The sequence below is a fragment of the Aulonocara sp. 'chitande type north' Nkhata Bay genome, linkage group LG3 (genome assembly GCF_057382095.1).
Source record: "Aulonocara sp. 'chitande type north' Nkhata Bay isolate Kocher_YH1m ecotype deep benthic linkage group LG3, A_spYH_male_GT1.1, whole genome shotgun sequence".
In the NCBI taxonomy this organism is placed as follows: Eukaryota; Metazoa; Chordata; class Actinopteri; order Cichliformes; family Cichlidae; genus Aulonocara; species Aulonocara sp. 'chitande type north' Nkhata Bay.
In genome coordinates this window covers 71,720,332-71,739,456 of record NC_141346.1, presented here as the reverse complement: position 1 = coordinate 71,739,456, position 19,125 = coordinate 71,720,332, and the positions used below count along the sequence as shown (strand labels likewise).

At 42.8% G+C, this 19,125-nt stretch overlaps 1 protein-coding gene across 12 annotated transcripts in view; it reads left to right on the top strand.

Moving 5' to 3' along the window:
• LOC147336918 (protein NLRC3-like) overlaps positions 1-19,125 on the top strand; it is a 1,139,417-nt gene that overhangs the window by 597,126 nt on the left and 523,166 nt on the right. For 2 of the 12 annotated variants that reach the window (XM_086287132.1, XM_086287131.1), the window contains exon 5: positions 53-1,257. The exons of 9 other annotated variants lie outside the window; for them this stretch is intronic. In XM_086287132.1, coding sequence (XP_086143258.1) covers positions 53-591 — 539 coding nt within the window. In that variant the 3' untranslated portion in view covers positions 592-1,257. Of the gene's footprint in view, positions 1-52; positions 1,258-16,809; positions 17,155-17,238; positions 17,341-19,125 lie in introns of those variants that run through there. One more of the 12 variants, XM_086287112.1, reaches the window with a different exon arrangement.

The following is a 19,125-nucleotide window of genomic DNA, read 5'->3' as shown; positions in this document are numbered from 1 at the left end:
ACAGATGATGGATCAATAACTGCAGCTGGATTGTGTTTGTTCTCTCCATCAGATTCCTGTCAACTCACAATCGACACAAACACAGTGAACACAAAGCTCCAACTGTCTGACAACAACAGGAAGGTGACACGTGTGGAGGAGGTTCAGTCATATCCTGATCATCCAGACAGATTTGATGTTTGTAAACAGCTGCTGTGTAGAGATGGTCTGACTGGTCGCTGTTACTGGGAGGTCGAGTGGAGAGGAGGCGTTTATATATCAGTGAGTTACAGAAGCATCAGAAGGAAAGGAGGCAGTGCTGACTGTGTGTTTGGATACAATGATCAGTCCTGGAGTCTGTACTGTGATTATAATGGTCCTCGTCATGTCTGGCACAATAAGATACAAACATCCATCTCCTCCTCCTCCTCCTCCTCCTCTGTCTCTAACAGAGCAGCAGTGTATGTGGACTGTCCTGCTGGCACTCTGTCCTTCTACAGAGTCTCCTCTGACACTCTGATCCACCTCCACACCTTCAACACCACATTCACTCAAACTCTTTATCCTGGGTTTTGGTTCTGCTCTCCTGGTGACTCAGTGTCCCTGTGCTGAGTGGAGTGTAAAGAGTGTCTCCTGTTACAGAAACACTCTGACTGTTGAACAGATAGTTCAGTCTGTACATGTCTGTCTCTTTCACTCACAAACACGTTTTCAGATTCATGGATTCAATCAGTTGATGTTTGAAACTCTTCTAAATGATTCCTTGTAAACTTCTTCAGTCACAAACAAACAGGAAGTGATGTCACATGTGTTCCTGTCCACACAGCAGAATGAGTCTATTGCTGACAGTGATGTACAAACAGAGTGAGCATTTCTGAGGCCCAAAATAAACTGAGTAGTTCACTGAATGAACAATGGACTGTGAGCTCAGTTCCTTCATCATTAGTATGGATTATATATGTATATGTATTATATTAGTATCATATATATCAGGTGCTGCTGCTTTCAGTCATTGTGCAAATGTGCTGTTTGTAAGCTTGTAAAGCTGCAGTCAGCTGAGACTGAAGAAGTCACCTGATCAGTGAGCAAACGTTTCTGAAAACGTCCAGATGAACAGAATCAACCTTTTGGGATCAGCCAGCAATGCAGCATCATTGTTGTTCAGCTTCAGAGGTTTGCAGGAATGAACTGATGACCAGAAACAGCTGCAAAGTCCAAGAAAATACCAGCTGGAGTTCAGCTGCATTTGAAGAAGTCAAAGAAAAGTAAGGATGGCAAAGGGCGACGTTTTCTTCCAAAGAGCTGCAAACATGGTCGACGCCTCATTAGAAGAATCATCTGGACATTTGTGAGGAACTCTAACCAAGAAAGCAACGTCACACAGATCCAACAGACAGTTTCCATGACTGCAAGTGTTGAGTGGAAAAATGCTACATTGCATTATTGCATCCTCTCACCACAGGAGGCGCTGTTGGCACCACTGATTGCTGATCAGCTGTTCTCTGATGATCTGATTGATACTGTGAATAACGGGACTCACTGAACTCTGTGACACAGTGAAGATTACAGAGTTTAACTTCAACATCTGACTGACGTCACACAGACAGAAGGATGAACCAGTGAGGCACAGAACACAGTTACTGGAGATACTGGATCAGCTCCATGTGAACCTCTGATGGAGAAGCTGCTGAGCCAGAGAAACATCAGGACATGACAGCAGCTGCACTTATCTAACAACATGTAGCAGAGCTGATCTATGTTAGAGGATCTATCACAGCAGCTGAAGCCAAAGTCCAACACTGGATACCAGCTGAGCCTGTGCTGAGTGTAGTGTTACAGGAAAAGGGCAGAAACACTGGTAGCTCCCAGTGATGCTGACTGGGGCACAGAGCTGAATGATGCAGCATCAGGACACTGTTTCAGTCTGACTGACAGAGAAACCTGTAGCTGTATCTACATGTGAGGCAGAGGCCACACAAGCAGCTTTCTATGTTTCACAGTGACTGAGATCTTCAGTGGGGGTGGACATGCTCCTGTACAGACCTCTGAGGAGAACCAAGGTGCAGTCAAAGAGTCCAGTCTGTCCTCACAGATGTGAACATGTGCTTTCATCAGGTCTGCTGTCAGCTAGCAGGCTCACATCAGAATCACTGTTCCTGAAAAACACAGTCTGTGTGACATCATCAGTCAGCTGATGGTCCCAGATCTGAATGGTTTCTGTCTCTACTGAGGAAGTCAGAGAATATCACTGAGGTGTGCATCAGGTCTGAGTGAGCTGTGGAGGGACAGCTTTAAACAGTCCACAGGTCTCACGTCCTGCTCAGTCTGGTAGCAGATACCTCGTATTGTTCCAGATGTGCTGACATCAGCAGCAGCACAGCTGTGTGATACCATGAATCTCAGTTATTGATCCAACACACAGTAAATACAAAGATCAGGATTTCTGAGAGTAATCATTATGAGTCTGAACACATGATCACTGAATGTTAGTCTCCACAATAATAAGCTAACACAAGCAAACACAGCTTTCAGCTCTTATTTTGAAACTGGCTTATTTAGAGAGCTGTGATGTGAGCGTGCCTGGCTCTGAGGCACTTGGGTCAGCCTCTGTTGTTTAGAAGTGTTACAGACTGTGAATGACACAGACCTGTCAGTTTCCATGTTTGTCTGTAACACAGCTCAGGGCTCCATGCTGAACGCATCCATCCAGTGTTATTGATCCAGGACTGATACCAGCATTGGGATCAATACTACAACACACAATCACATGTGTCCACGTGATGTGTTTGACCAGCTTTATTCATTAATGATCAATCAGCTTATTTACTGCATCTGAGTCCAGCTTCATTTAAATGATCCAACCATGAAAATGACATCAGTCCTACAGAAGCACTTCATGCTAACAGGAAGTCATTTATTAAGGTGGAATAACACAGAGACACAACCACTCACAGCTAACCTGACCCCACTAACTGCATGTGTTTGGACTGTGGGAGGAAGCCGGAGTACCGGAGAGGACGCACACAAACACGGGAGAACATGAAGCTCTGAAACAAAGATGGTGGATTTGACCTCAGGACCAGGCAGGGTTACGGGGGTCATGACCCCCCAATAATAGATCCAGCTACACTGAAACTGTCAATTTCATTTACTTTTCCTGTTTTAAAGCTATCAGGCTGCTTTGTGGCTCACTCAATACTAAACTAAGATACTTTCAGTGTGAATCATTTGCAGGAACACAGGCAGGATTTAAAGTGCAGAACTTTACAGTCTCTGTCTCAAAGTTGGTCTAAACATGCTAACAGCTCTTTGTTTTTTTCAGTTTTCACTGGTTTGATGTAATGAAAGAAATTTTAAAGAAGCAGACGATTGTTGTTATTTTAGTTCTATAGTTTCATAAATCGTGGTGTGGATCTAAGTCAACATTCAGAATAAATAAGATAATACAGCACTTTGATGGTTGCCTTTGTATTTTCCCAGCAGTGCTCAGGTTGGTTCTCGGCTACATTTACATACAGATGTTAATGTGTTCAGCAGCTGGACTCATCTGAGGAAGGAACATTGGAAAGGTGCTCAGTGCACAACTGCATCACTAATTTTATGTAAGACCCTGTGTTTTATTGTATTTATATATTTGTAACATTTGACTCAAACACTTTTGGGAAGGATGAAAATGTTTTCAGGAGGAAGTTTTTCCTTCTGTCCGACTGCAGTACACACAACACTGCGTCTCCCCCCATTATCACACTTCCTCAGGCTGATGAGCGCCCCCTGGTGTCAGTGTTGATGACGTCATGCACAGTGAAACATAAACAGTGTCTGTTAATAAAAAATCATGTGTCCATTCTCATGTTTGCATCATGTTTCTGTAAAATCATCAGCTGTTTCTGAACCTTCTTCATTGTTTGACTCATTCCAACAGCTGTGAGCTGTGATGGAGTCAGAGCAGCTTCATCACTGATGTTCAGGTGAAGCTGAACTTAATAAACTGTAGAAATGATCAGGATTCAGGCTGGATGTGTAAAACACTTCTGTGTGAGGTCGCAGTGCTTCATATGTGTGTGTGGGCTGAAGCACACACGTGTGAGTCCTCAGAGGTTTCACACACATCACTGCACACACTTATAATCCTAGTTTAAGCTTGTGGATCATATCGGACACATCAGCAGCTCTTTGGAGACAAAGATTTGAGATTTAAGATGAGTGTTACGGCCCTAGCAGGGTCTCTCTCTCGAGGGTGCCTGTGTGGGCGTGTCCCACTACCTCCTCTGCCTGAGGTGCCACCTTTCCCTCCTGTACAGCTGACTCCCATCAGCAATTAAAGGTATTTAAGCCCAGAGAAAGGTGAGCTCTGGGCCAGAGTGCCATTTGTGTGGGTACAGCTAGTGAGCTGAGTGTTTTTGCGGTGTTTCCAGCTGGTGAGCTGCGTTTTCCTTTTGACCTTTTTGCATTACTGACCAACGCCTGAGTTTTGTTCGTGTTTCTTTTATGGTGATAGCGGCTTGTCCGTCTCTTTTAGTTTAATTACTTCAATAAAACTGTTTTATTTAACTGTTTCGCCTCTTGACTCCTTTTTCTGACCCGGTCACTTTTGTTACTTCCCCCTCACCGCCTAGACCCCCCCAGGGGAACGTAACATGAGTCATAGTCTTTCTATCCATGGTAGCTTCCACTGCTGAGGCTCGGGAAACATGAAGAGGATGATTAAGAGCAAGCATCAGCTCTGTCTCATCTAACTACACAGTATTATGATCATGCACTTATGTCTCAAACTAAGACACAATGAGACAAAATGAGTTCTGTGAGTCTTTAGATTATCAGTAAATTCTGGTGACAGTTTGACGCTCAGTGGAGCCATTTTTGGTTTGTGATGAGTGTTTTGTGAGCTTCTGTTTTGTGAATCGCTCTTTGTAATTTAGAAGATCGTGCAGAAATGTGCGCGCCCTTATCTGAGAGGACACGGAGAGAGTGTCGCAGACTCGAGGTGAGGAGATAAACCTCGGAGCTGGATGGCCTGCACGTTACCCATGTGCATCTTTTCAGTGACATCAAGTGAACCCATAATAAGCATTTCTATGTCTTAGACATCATGTCCATTTCTAATGAGAGATTATTTTTAAATGAGGGAAACCTGGTCTAACAACACGCTTACAACAGAGCTAAAGGTTCACCACAGTGAGACGGTGGGACTCTGATAAGAACTGAAACACTGTGTATGAACAGCTGAGACAAAACTATATATAAACACTCATTTATTCCAGTTTAGTTTACAATGATTTCAAAGTAATGTGGAACGATTCATGTTCATGAGCTGTTACAAACACAACTATTGATTTGTCTATATATGGTCGGACTACAAGGCTTGTGTTGAGGCTCTTGGAATAATGTGTGAATTACAGCAAGAAATGATGGTTTTCCATTTTACCAAAGTGGAATAAAATCACCACAGCAAAGAAATCATGTTATTGTCTGCAGCTAAAATATATGGTGAACATGGTTTTATAATAATGTGCAAACACAACCTCACTCTGCTCTATACGAGGAGCCAACCACAGCTGTCCGGGTCTTCATCCACCACCTCCACCATCTTTGCTCATCATCATTCACTTAATTGCTGATTGGTTTAAATCAAACTCCATTACAGGTTCAACTCCATCATATAACAGCATGTTGACTTTGGATCTGGTGTGCAGTGCCACCTTAAAAGATGAGGAAACTAAGAGATTACAAAAAAAGAAGTGGAGGAGTTAAAGAGCTGCAGCAGATTAACAGTTTCTGACAGTCATGTGTTAGAAATAGGACGATTAGATGAGCTGAGGGATCCATCTACTGCTCAGTGAAGCCTCATCAGAAACAGTCTCAGTGGAAGGATGGCTCTATTGTTAAGGAAGGACACAGGCAGAAAGACTGGCGTCTGTCACACAGGAACTGGACTGAAAATCAGCTGCACATATTCATCAGTATGTGCAAACATATTATAGGTGTGGAATTCAGGACAGTACCATCAGAAGTTGATCCACTGTGCAAATGTCTGATTGGCAGTGGCTTCATTTTTCACTATGAACAAACTGCTAATGCAGCATCACAGGACGTCAGCCATGGATTGGCCTCCCCAGACCTCAACATTACTGAAACATCTTAACAGAGGATGGAAACAAAGGGAACCAACATCCAAGAAAAGAGCTGCTGCTGAAAACTTCCTCACAGAAAACACAAACAAGCTTGACTAAGAGACTCCAGGCTGTGCTGAATTATAAAGGTGGACTGACCTCCAGGGTCCTTAGTATCATATAAGCTCAGTTTGTGTCTTATATACTTTCCATTTATATAACACAATATATAGAAAGGAGGGTGGTTTAAGATGTGTGTAGAGTTTTATTCATTATCTTTAGACAAACAAAGAAAGCACCATCCATTCGTCTCCAGTCTGTATGAAAAACAGGGGAAAGGTCAAATTAAACCTTTGAAATTCCTTTCACAATAAATCCATAAATAAACAAAATAAAACATAGAAAAGTGTTTAAACCCACTTTTCCATAAAGCTGTCAATAGGAAATGTTCCAGTAAACATGTCTGTGTTTCTGCTGTTTTCCTTTCATGCGTCCACAGCTGACAGGTAACCCTATTGGAGTCGCCATAGTGACGGGTGGCATCTAAGCTTCAGCGTGTTGATGGGCACAGCCATGGTTACCACAGCTGGAGTTGGTATACGGCGAGCTGTGAGAGGACAGAGATGGAGAACGCACATTTAACTCTTTAACAGGAGATACGTTACGACTAACAGACGACTGCTGTCTACATGATGTCTTTGCAGCCCTTATGCTACATGTTACACAACTTTTCTTCATGCCAACAAGACTCAGGTGCCACATAGTCGACACATACAGCTGATTATGATGCATGTTTTACTATTGCTATGTTCACATCATCTGCTTGGCTTTATTACTGAAAGCCTGGAGATCCTCTGACGTGTGCATGGCTGATGTGAAGTATGATTAGTCCTACATGACATCAACAACAGAGGCAATGAAAGCTTTGTTGTTAACAGGTTGTAGGTAAAGTCAAATGTCTACTTCTACACTTGTGTTGGGTAAAGTTCTTCTCACTGCAGCAGATTTATATCTGTGCTTTCACAGGGCGTGATGTGGAGCTCAGCGCTGAGGTGCAGGTCTCCTTGGAGACGGCATCCTGGCTGAAATATTATCATGCTTCCAAAACATTTCAGCTTTTATTTTGAAAGAAACAAGACTTGAAAACGAGTCCCCTTCTTCCTCTTTGTCTTTGTTCTTCAGAGGAGTGTCACCTGGACAAACTCAGGGCTGTTCTAGAGCCTTTGTTATTATTTGACTCCATAGAAATAAAACTGAATGGAATCAAACAAAAACTCCCAAACAGCTAAAACACTTTGCTTTATTCTCTTTTTTAACAAATACGTTGAAGTCCATCCATAACAACACAGCTGAGATCTCCTTTGTAATCAAGTGTTTCCATCCTTTGTACAGATCTGCATACAAAACAATCATTTACGTCCCACAGAAGTCTAGTTACACGTAACTATACAAGAACTGGTGAATGACAGAAACATGAGACACATGATCACAGGTGATAACAAAAAGAGAAAGAATTCATGTGTTAGTGATGTTTTTCAGCCCTGATGGCTCATGTTGGAGAAACAAGCTGAGGTACGTGGAAAGTTCACACACACAAGTGGGCGTGAGCGCACACACAGAGAGAAACACAACTGAAGCATCTGTTTGCTGTTTCTGCTTTCATCATCTCTGCTGCTGTGTCAGGCTGGGGTCTCTCAGTGACGTGGTTGAGGTGAAGTATGACGAGTATCCCTGATTCAGTCCATCGAGACAAAGGGCAAAGAAAGCTGTTGTTAACAAACTCTATGGTGATGTGGCATTTAGCTCTGACTCTACGCTCTGCTGAATCCTTTGAACCTGCTGATCAGTAAAGCTCTACGTGCTGCAGCAGATTGACCTCATCTGTGTTCACAGGTGTGGACCTCAGCGCTGAGGTGCAGGAGACTTTCATTCAGTTCTCCCTGCAAACAGCATCCAGCCTGGAAATACTGTCATCTTTCCCACAAATGGTGCTCTTATCTCAGAGAAGAAGTCTGATGTAAATAACTGCAATCAACAGTGATGTTCTGCACAGATCACTTTTCCATTTTGCTCTCTAGATGAGTCCCAGCTGCCTGACCTTGTGTCCAGGTGATCGTCTCACTGAGGAGCTTTTGTTCTGAAAATCTCACGTCCATCACCTGTTTCCTTTTTACTATCTCTGCTCTTTCTTTATTCACAATGCTCATAATATCACACAATTATATTCATCACCTGCATGTTTTTATCCAGCTGCTGTTAGAACCAAACAAATAAAAAGGATGAAAAGCCTGAAATCCTTTGATTTATTACATTTGAAACAAATATGAGAGCATCCCTAACAGCACAGCTGAGACCTTTGTTTTAATCAAGCCTTTGTATCGACACACTTGTAAAGATTCATATACAAAACATAATAGAATAAATCAATATAAAATACACATAATCACAAAAATGCAGCCATGTTGTGAGTTTGCATGTAAAAACATGCATGTTTCCCTTTGTACAGGCAGATTTACAGCAGACAAAGCAACACGCTGATCGACTTTGACCGCTGCAAAAACAAAATACCCACCAAGTCTGAAGTCGATCAGAGGAACTGTTGACAGACTGACAGACAAACAGATGCTTGATTCATTAGTGCGATTAAATGTTCTTCTTTAGCAGCATCACTTCATGTGTTTGTGTTCCAGGAATAAAGGTCTGTTTAAACTGGACGTCTCCTCAGCATCACTCGTGCTGTCGTGGTTTCAAAGCTGTGCAGAAAGAATCTGAGGGATGATACAGAGGTGACCAAAGTTACAAACATCCAGCTGTGCTGGAAATGTTTGCAGAGCTCCAAACTCTTTGGCTTTCTGCAGAGCAAGTATGGAAGAAGCACCTGAGCTAACTTCAGTTTAGACGATATGAGGAAAAATGCTGCTTCCCAAAGTTTCCTACAAGTATCCAGTTTATATTTAGAGAAGCGAAGGCTCCTTATCCTGACAACTACTCCCTGGTGGATCCCTGTCCTGTGACAGCAGCAAAGACTGTGTATCAGTATCATCAAAGCCACTTCAATAACCAGTGTTTAAAGCTCTCTAGCAGATGGACTTCAGTGGCAGCAGCCTCTGTCTGCTGTGTACAGAAGGTTCTCTGATGAAGCACACAGCAGATGCTGCACTACAACAGCAGCAGCAGCTCAGCTTCAGTTTGCTTCGACGCCCTTTTTGACCTGTGAAACAGCAGAAAATGAAACATTTCAACACCCGTTTGTTAGCGTGAGCTATTCTGCTGTTTTTCATCATTTCACAGGTGAAATAAAATCACATTTACTTCCTGTAGGAGTGATCGTGTCCAGCCTGACTGAGACCATGTGCTCCATCCTGCACAGGTAATAAACCTCTGACATGAAGGGCTGTCAAGTAGTTTTAGACAAATGGGGGTAAAAGAGACGTTAAAAGCTTAAAGAGAAACTACATTTTCTAAGAACTGTCTGACGTTCACCTCTCACACAGTGGATACGATTCTGCCGCTGCAGGAATAATCTTTGTGGTTATGAAACTGTCCATGTGTTTGCAGAAAATGTCACATGTTCAAAGCCATCCCAGCACCTGGGGTTTGTATAAGTGCAGCTGTTGGTGGGGAGATAGTCTCACTCTTCTATATAAAGAGTCAGCAGGCAGCAGATCTTCATCTGTGATCTCCTCCATCATCACGTCTTCACTCTTCAGCAGCTATGGCTTCACTTCGTGCCCTTCTGGGAGTGGTGCTGTGCTCCTCATGGTTTCTGCTTCTGCCTCAGGCGGACTTTGATTTACAGAGTCATCCATAATATTTTTTATTTTTTATTTTACTGCCCATCTATTTTCATACAAATGTCTCCGTCTTATGGAAAAGGGGTGGAGCTTATCCAACGAGGACAGGCAGGGCCCCCCCAGACAGTTTAGCAGTCTATACAGGAGGCTGACCTTTGCAACATGTACTTCTATAATGACTTCACCATTTAGGTTATTTGGTTATGTTTCACCCTGGATTTTGTGTGATAATATTTATTTTGTCCACTGATTTAAAAACAACAAACTATATGAATATAAAACAGAGTGAACAACAAAACATCAGCTTTGGAAACTTTGATGTAAAATTCTGCAATTGTTTTCTCAGATATAGCATAAATCAAACTAACATACATCAGTGTGTTATTAATGTGCACACACACACACACACACACACACACACACACACACACACACACACACACACGTGTTACAATAAACAGCTCTTATGCTTCTGTATGATTCTCAGTGCTTTCCATTTGCGTGTCCACAGGTTGCTGTAAGTGGTGCTTGACTGCAGTTTGCTCTCATTTCAAGTGGTTTGCTGTCACAAAGCCAACAGGAAGTCCGGCCATGGTTGAGCCAACTGAAGATGGGTTGAAGGTGGCGTCCTCGTTTCCTCTGTGAGCGCGAGAGGACAGACAAAGCAAACACCGTTTGGACAGCATTAAAATATTTACACTGATGATTAATGTTGTGTCTTTGCACCTGTAGCGATACATGTTGGAAAATGGAGACTTTAGCCACCAAGACTGACGTGCCTGGAAACTTCCCTGTGAGTACGCCCACAAAGACAGGAAACAGTTTAGCCACCGCGGTTAATCCTCCATCATCATCATCCAGTATTTTTCACATCTTTTCTTCTGCTGTTTCCCTTGTTGTCAGTCACGGGTTTGTGACTGAAATGCGTGTGGTCGACGGGAAGCCTGACGAGTACGGCCTGAATCATTCCATCAACACCGGACGGAGTGAAACCTTTGTTGAAAACAGATTATATGGTAACGTTGCATTTAGCTTCAGTAAACTGTGAAGTTACAGCAGCAGATTTACATCACGTGGCTTCACAGGAAGTAGTCTGGACCTCAGCGCTGAGGTTCAAGCAGCTCTGCTTGCAGACGGCATCCTTCCTGAAAATGTTCTTCATCTTCCTAAAACCAGAACTTTTACATTGGTGCTGAAGTTCTATATAAAAACAGCCTGAAATACAAAGTGATGTTGTGCACTGATTACCTCACACTTTCCATGTTTCCTTCTACAGAGGAGTGTCCGCCTGAGTGTTTTGTCTGATCTGTTGTTGATCGTCTCATTGACACTGCATGCAGATCTGACACCAGGGCTGGACTGGGACAAAAAATGGTCCCGGGCATTTTGACTGGAGACCGGCCCCCCAGGTATTAAAGGAAAAACCATAAAGCCTTTGAATGAAAACAAACGCTGTTGTCACAGTGATGGACGCTGTCTTGTTGGTATACATGCATCAGTCTAATAAACTTAAACCTGCACCATCCTCCCTGTCCTGGTATTCTAAACAGGAAGTAGACTGTTGGTCGAGTTAACCTCCTGAACATCTACAACACACGGTGGAAACCTGACATTAAGACAGAGACTAGAGGTGAGACATGATCATTGCTGATTACTGATGACAGATTTAGATATGTTTTCATAAACCTTTCATTTGCCACATCAATAAACAGCACGGCAGGGCAAAATATGTTTTCTAACATGGCAACCTTTAAAAAGTGAAAGGAGACAGAAAGACAGCTGAGAAAGAATCAAACTGACTTTTTGATGCATTTTACACACAGTACTGGTGCAGAATCTAGAAAATGTGGGAAACACTGGCATCATATGCAGTACTTACTTCTGAAGAAATTATGATGGGACCCTAAAAAATGACTATGTACAATAATGGATTTCTATACATTTTACATCAGATGAAAACGTTTGTTGTAAGATTCAGATAATTATTTATTAAAAGTGAGACATTTTAAATGAAAACAAGAAAGAAAAGTATGTCTTTGTGCCCCCCTCTCCCTGTTAATGCCCTACCTGCCCCCCTGGCAACACTTTGCTAGACCCTCCCCTGCACAGTTACCAGCTGTCAGCTACACAAAAAGGATCCTGGTGTTATTTGTCTCTCAGAAACAGTTCATAACTTCAACTCATTTTTGTTTTGTCATGTTTTGTTCTTTACATTGTCTTTCTTCTATATAATTGTTAAACATTTAATAAATATGTCTACAAAAAGATTTTAAAAATCAGACATTTCACACAGACACCCAAATGATTTCTGACTGATGAAGGGGGCTGAAGGTGCCCTGCTCTTGCCCAGCTTCTGCTGCTCTCTCCCTGCTCACTGTCAGCAGCTGGCAGCCTCGGTCCTGCCTGAGACTCTTCATCTATCAGTGCCAAAGAATATGGGAAATAGCAACGCACAACATGCACATTACAAAACAAGCACATGAATCAGCATTACATTCATTAGTGAAGTGCTGACGTTCGTTCCTAAACTTTGGGCCTTAATTAACATCACTGTGAACTAATGTTTGCTTTGCTTCTTAACCAGTGAAGCAGCGAGGGGCTTTCTGAGGTTCCTGCTCGTAAATGCCCAAAATGAGTCGAGTATTTCTCTGCAACTACAAACTCTGCTTTCATCAGAGGTGTAAATATTACAGCACTGTGTCAGAGTCACTGAGGCTGGAACACAGAAAAAGGAAGTAGATGTATTTATTTTTAGACTTTATTGCCTGGAACCACTTTAAAAATACGCTTTGGGTCACAATTAACTGCAGAAAACCAGGAATCCACATATGAACATTATCTGTGCAGAGATTTATGCTTCTGAAGGTAAACACTGAAAACTTGCAGCACTAAATGCACAGATAGCCAGGCGTTTCACATTTTGGGACCATCTGCCAGTTTTCATTTCTTAGGTATTGAAGAGCAGAAATGATTGAATTTTATTTACATGCTTAAAAATGTTTGCTTTTGAATATTATTTGAAGAATTACCCACACACTCAGGCACTGTGGGCCTGTTTCCCTTTGCACAACCGAGTGTTGGAAACGGGCCTTTTCTCTTTAAACTCTGAGGGGCTGTAACTTTGGCTTCTATTGGCAGATTTGCATGATTGACCCTCTTTTTAAAATAGTTTTAGCCAAGAGAATCAAGCTAACATCACTGTTTTTACGTCAGCTCACGTCACACGAGCTGTTTCAAGAAAAGTCCTCCTGTCACACAGCAATGCCTACATGAATCACACCACTCTGCTTAAATAATAATAATAATGTTTAGTGAAGCAGGTGAAGCAAAGGGCTGCTTTTAATAGGCTGGGAGACCCAGGTGTGCTGCTTTAGCTGCTGAGCCTCTCATGCTAGCCTCCATCTATAAGCTGGGATCACAGGAGCACTGCAGTCCTGACTAGATCAAGGATTGTTATTCATGCAGGTGACAAAAGTTTACATTCACAGAGTCATAGGATTGAGCCTGGTTTGAAAAGCAGCTGTTTAATGCAGCTGCTTAGAGTTCACACACAGTAGAAGAATCAGACTTGAGTCACATTTCAAACACTGGAAAAATACTCAGCAAGTAACAATGAAAACAGCACAGACTCAGTATATCCTGTTCAGTCCTGTGTTTGATATGAATGTGCTGTTCAGAGAGGATCTCGTGTCCTCTTTTACAAAGCCTTTGTTTCATGATGTTTGTGTATAAATGAATGTAGGTGTGTTTCTAAGTGTGAAGGAGCCCTGGGAGAAAAGACTGAAGCTTGTGCCAAAGAACAAACAGGAAAGAAAGATCAGCATTAATGAAGACGAGCACAGAAGGAGCCCAAGCACGTGTTGCTTTTTCAGATTTCTCTAAAAGTGTGTGTTCATTTGTTCCATCCTTCACAACAAACAACAGCTGACAGACACACATGCACTCTGTGTCACTTCACAGGGGCTGATGAAAGTGGACACAGTAAAGGGAGAGCTGGACCTGCTCTACACATCCTGCACTCTGTTAACAGACTTTATTCTGCAGCATCAACAGATAAAAATATATGAAGATATAGAAACGTTTAACATTGTGACTGTTCACATTAGTGAAGCTGTTACTTTGCTGCCAGGTGGGAAAAGAAGCCTAAAGCTGAGTCTGATTAAACATCTGCTGCACCAGAGAGTTTCATGGCCCTGCTTTATCCTGTGCTTGCTGACCACCTCGTCCTGAAACCTCTTCATCATCCTCACAGTTGTGTGAAGAAAGAGGGAAGCAGGTGGAAACCATCTGTGCTGCTGTGTTCACTTGTGTGTGTGCGTCTATGGTCATATCTAATGTGTACCTACAGACAAACACAAACACCTGGCATTGCACAAGAGTCTCTATGGAGCAACCTGCAGATGTCAGAGATGTGATTAGAGGGTAAAGTGGACTAGTGAGAGCATCTATGTTGTTGTTGTCTGCTGGGGGACAGCATCAGCTCCAGAGATGCATCAGGATCAGCAAACTAATCTGCAAGGCTGCAAGTGTCACTGAAGGAGTTTGAGTCAGTGAGGGACTCAAACTCACACAGCTGGTCAAGAAGGCTCAGCAGCTGCTGTATTTCCTGAGGAGGCTGAGGAAATTTGGTATGTTGGCCAAGATCCTCAGCAGGTTCTACAGCTGCACTGTGGAGAGCAGCCTGACAGCTGCATCACTGCATGGTACGGCAGCACTACTGCAAACCGCAAACGCCTGCAGAGAGTGATAACAACTGTGGAGAAGATCATCAGGACCCCGCTGCCCTCTCTGCAGAGCAGCTACCATCACAGAGTCCAGAGGAGAGACACACCTCTGCCCTCGAGACGAAGGTTCAGAAGTGTGAAATGTAGAACATCCAGACTCAACAACTCCATCTTCCCCACTGCTATCAGACTCCTGAACAGCTGACCGACCTCAAACTGCAGTTTGCACATCAGGTCACTTTGCACACTAAGTTCATTTTGCACATTAAACTCCATGTACATCCATGTACATCGACATCTGCAGACCACACGTGTCTTCAGTTACTTATTTGTACATATTTGCTTTTCTTTCCAAGCTCCTTCGACAACATCATTCATAGAACAGCTTCCAGCTTCTTTTGCTCGGCTACAGTTTGGATGGATTTGCATTTAAAGATGCAACAAGACTAAAATGGTTAGGGTCAGGAGGTCAAAGGTCAGAGCTCCTGTGGGTCTGAGGGCGGCCTCACGCTGGAGAAGGATGAAGGAGTCTGACCTGAGCCAGTGTTTGACATGAACACATCAGCACTGCTGTCAGTGAGCCTAACGACAGCCGTTAGCATCATTTCAGTGTTTCAGTCATAAAAACACTTCCTGTCACTGTGGTGGTTACAGTGACATCATGCAGTTTGTGCTTTGACCTCCAGAGGGCGACAAATCAGCACAGACAGAGAGCTCCATTCAAACTTTGCTGCCATCAGGAATAATTCTTCAAATATAATCATCAGTGTTTGAGCAGTTATGATATCAGGGACAATCTAGACATGTGTGACAATACTGAACATGTCACATGACACACCTCAAACATCATGTGATCCACTCTCAGTCTGCACTTTCATTCATGACTTCAACAGGTTGAAATGAGCTTTGAAGAAACATTCAGTGAAATAAATCTTTCATGGATTCATGTGAGCAGCAGATGAACTTTGTACCAACAACATCTTCAATAACAGAGTCTGAATGAAGCTCAGGTGTTGATGCTGCTCACTGATTGGACGCTTGGTTTCAGCTCTGCTCTCAGTCTTTACTGCACAGGTGAAGGTAGAAAGTGTGACTGGATCTATAGACTGGAAACAGAGAAACATGCTGAACATTTGAAGCTTTGCAGCAGAAATGTTCATGTTACAAATACAGCAGAGCTGATCTGGGATCAGTGTGTTCACACCTGCAGCTACAACAAGGTTTCATGTCTCCACACGTCAGCATGTGAACTTTACTCTGACTCAGTCTGAGCAGTCAGACGGCATATTTTTAAAGTTAACACATCAGCACACACAGAGCTGAGCCCCTCCCACCTGTGCTGAGTTTCAGGTGGAGCCCCGCCTCCTTCCAGGAAGCAGCTCACCTGTGTGTCCGTGTTTAGTGTCCAGGTGTGGAGTGGAGCTTGTTGTTGGTGTGTGAAGAAACTGTAAGTTTGCTTTGTTTCCTCCTTTAACAGTTTGTCTTTAGGAACTTTACTGTTTGTTCAGCTCGTGTTTGATTTCTTCACACAACAAACTGTGTGTGTTTGTATTTCCGGTCTCTCCATTAAAGTCAGTGTGTAATGTTTCCTGGCTAACATCAGCTGTGTGCAGCTTAGTTCAGCACAAATCTGCCGCTCCATAGTTCACGGTAACGGACTCACAGCTGGACCAACGAGGCCGAGTGTGTCCGCCACTCTGAGCTACGTTCGTGTTTGTGTACTTGTAGTTTGTACTTTGAGTTCACTCAGAGCCCACAGAGGACGCAGCGTACGTGATGACGTCACAGCCCTTTACCTCCTTTACTGTCACTGTGATTAATATTTACACACGAGACACCTGCAGAGCTCTGACGCTGAGCTAGCACACAGCATGCTAACGCTAAGCTAACGCTAAGCTAACGCTAAGCTAACACTAAGCTAACACTAAGAGTTCTTACAGACACGAGTTAAAAAGCTGCTTTTAGTGTGTGATCAGAGTCCAGGACTGAGAGCAGCAGCAGAGCTGATGGATGATGAATTACTGGATGGAAGAAGCTTCTCATTAGCAGTGAATCAGTGTGTGTGCAGTTCTCTGCAAACTCAGCAGCAAGAATTAGTGTGAAGCTTTAACTCTGCTGATCCTCTTTGAATCCTGGATCAGCTGAAAGGTTTAAAATGTTGTTCACACCTGTTGGACTGACTGAAGCTTCCAGTCACAGTGAATCAGTGTGTGTCAGTGAATGCATCGTGTGTGCTTCAGGCTCCATCTAGTGGACTGATAGCAGAGCAGCTGATGGCAGCTTCCTCTGCCTCACACTGCTGTCTGACTGCATCCAGCTGACACTGAGATGAAGCAGGAAAGAAGCAGCTGATATTTGGACAGCACACATGATGAAAGGAGGATTTCAGCTGATGTGCACATGAATGATTTGTGTTTCCTCTGCAGGTAGAAAGTGTGTGTGAGCTGAATTGAGCAGCATGGATCAGTGTGAGGACAGAGAGGAGGGAGTCCCTCCCTCTAAAAGCACTCTGTGTGGGGAACATGAGAGCCAGACCAAAGCTCAGAGGTGAGATGACCATCTCTAACTGTCCATGACTCTTCTCCATGTCACAGCTCAGCACTCACATCACTGCTGCATCATTATTCACAGGAACCAGCCTGGACCTCCACCCAGCTCTGTGTCCTTACAGAGTGACGGGTCTAAAGGTGGTCTCATTGATTTTAAAGTCCAGCCTGTGTCTGCTGCAGAGAGGTGAGCTGTTAGTAACATGAACTCTTTGATTAAACTGCTCGATGTTGTTGGATATAAACTACAAACACGTCGTTCCCTCAGTCCCATTTAAACTGTCTTTTAAAACAAGCCTTTGGTTTCTAAACAACTGAAAACCCACTTCAGCAAACAGGAAGTGATCAGAGCGTCCGTCCACTTCCTGTCAGGCCCTGCAAACATTTCATATTGAAGAAAAGTAGTTGACATCTCACATTTTTACTCCACCACATTCAACCATTTTGACATTTTACAGCATGAAACTCTTGTCACATGACTCCTGTTATGTTATAGAGTCATGTGACCACCAGGGAGGGATTTGTATGGATGAAACACATTCAAATCAATCTGATTCATCAATGGAAACATTTTTGGTGTAAATGCAGCAACACTGAAAACGCTGAAGATAAAAACACAACAGATGAAATATGAACAAATCGAGGCTTTGAATACACGTGTGTGTGTTTGAGACACAGAGATAAATGGATTGTGTGTCTGTCCTATTGCTGCGTGAGGATTTTATTGTAGATTTTGTGCGTGTACACTTTTGACCACGAAGGTGTTGAAAGGGCGTAAAACAGTTGGAGGCACCAGAGTGAACACTAGTGCTGTCAGTAGATTAAAACATGACTAATTAATGACACAATCTTCTGTCATTAATCCTGATTAATCACAATTACTTGATCAATAGCTGCAGTTACATTTTCCAACTTTATATTTAAGCCTGTAACAGACGTTTACACCATATAATGAAGTCAATGCAGAATAAACACAAAGAATGTTAAACGCTTCAATTCAAAGAGACTTTGAATAGTTTTCAGTCTTTAACTCAGCTTCTCTGCTGTAAATACAACTTTGTAACAAACATATATACTAAAAGCTAAGTGTGCACTAATATATAATAATATATAATCTATATTACTGCTGTTAATGAAAATGTTTAATCAGACTCATCACAGGGTTACTGTGGATTCATTTGGATTAATCACCATTAAACATCATTTTTAATGTAAATGAATCAAAGTTCATTTCATGAGCAAACAGACTCGAGAGAAAAGGGCAAATTTACACACTTAACATGTTTATTGAACATGTAAACATTGATTAACCTCCTGAATGAGCCGACCCCCCCAGGGACAGTCCTGCATGCTAATGATGGGCTCTGCTCTGTACCTGCAGGATTCTGTCAGCCACAAACTCCTCAGCTGATCCTGAATCTGAGCCCATCTGTCAAACAATCATTTTCTTCACAGGTCTGTGGAGGTGGCACTGATCCTGCAGCAGTCTAACACTCTCTGTCACTCTTCTTCAAGTCTTTGACACGAGGAACCAAAACTATGTTATTAACAACACTAACAGGTCTGCAGTTTGTCCACTTGGCAGTTGTGTCATCAGTGCTTTGCATTGTTGTGATATTTTAAGCTGGAAGTGCTTCGGTGAAAAGAAAATTCCTTCTGTCACGATGTGCAGAATCCTTCATGTTGGTCGGCTGGTCCGTCTTGTTATTTTTTTAATGCTCAAACTTTCCATCGAGAGGTCAGTGTGTGTTTGTCATCTTCCATATTGAGCTGATTGGTTCAGCTGCCGTCACTAACAGATGTGCTGCACATCTGCACGTGTGCAAAGGTAACTCTACTCGGACAAACTGCTCGAAGTGCGTTGATAGAAACATTTCAGGGATTTTGAGTCGTTCTGCTCTCCAGATGTGTCGTGTTAAAGGTTTTTATCATGTTAATCATGATAACAGATGAACCCCTAACCCTACATGTT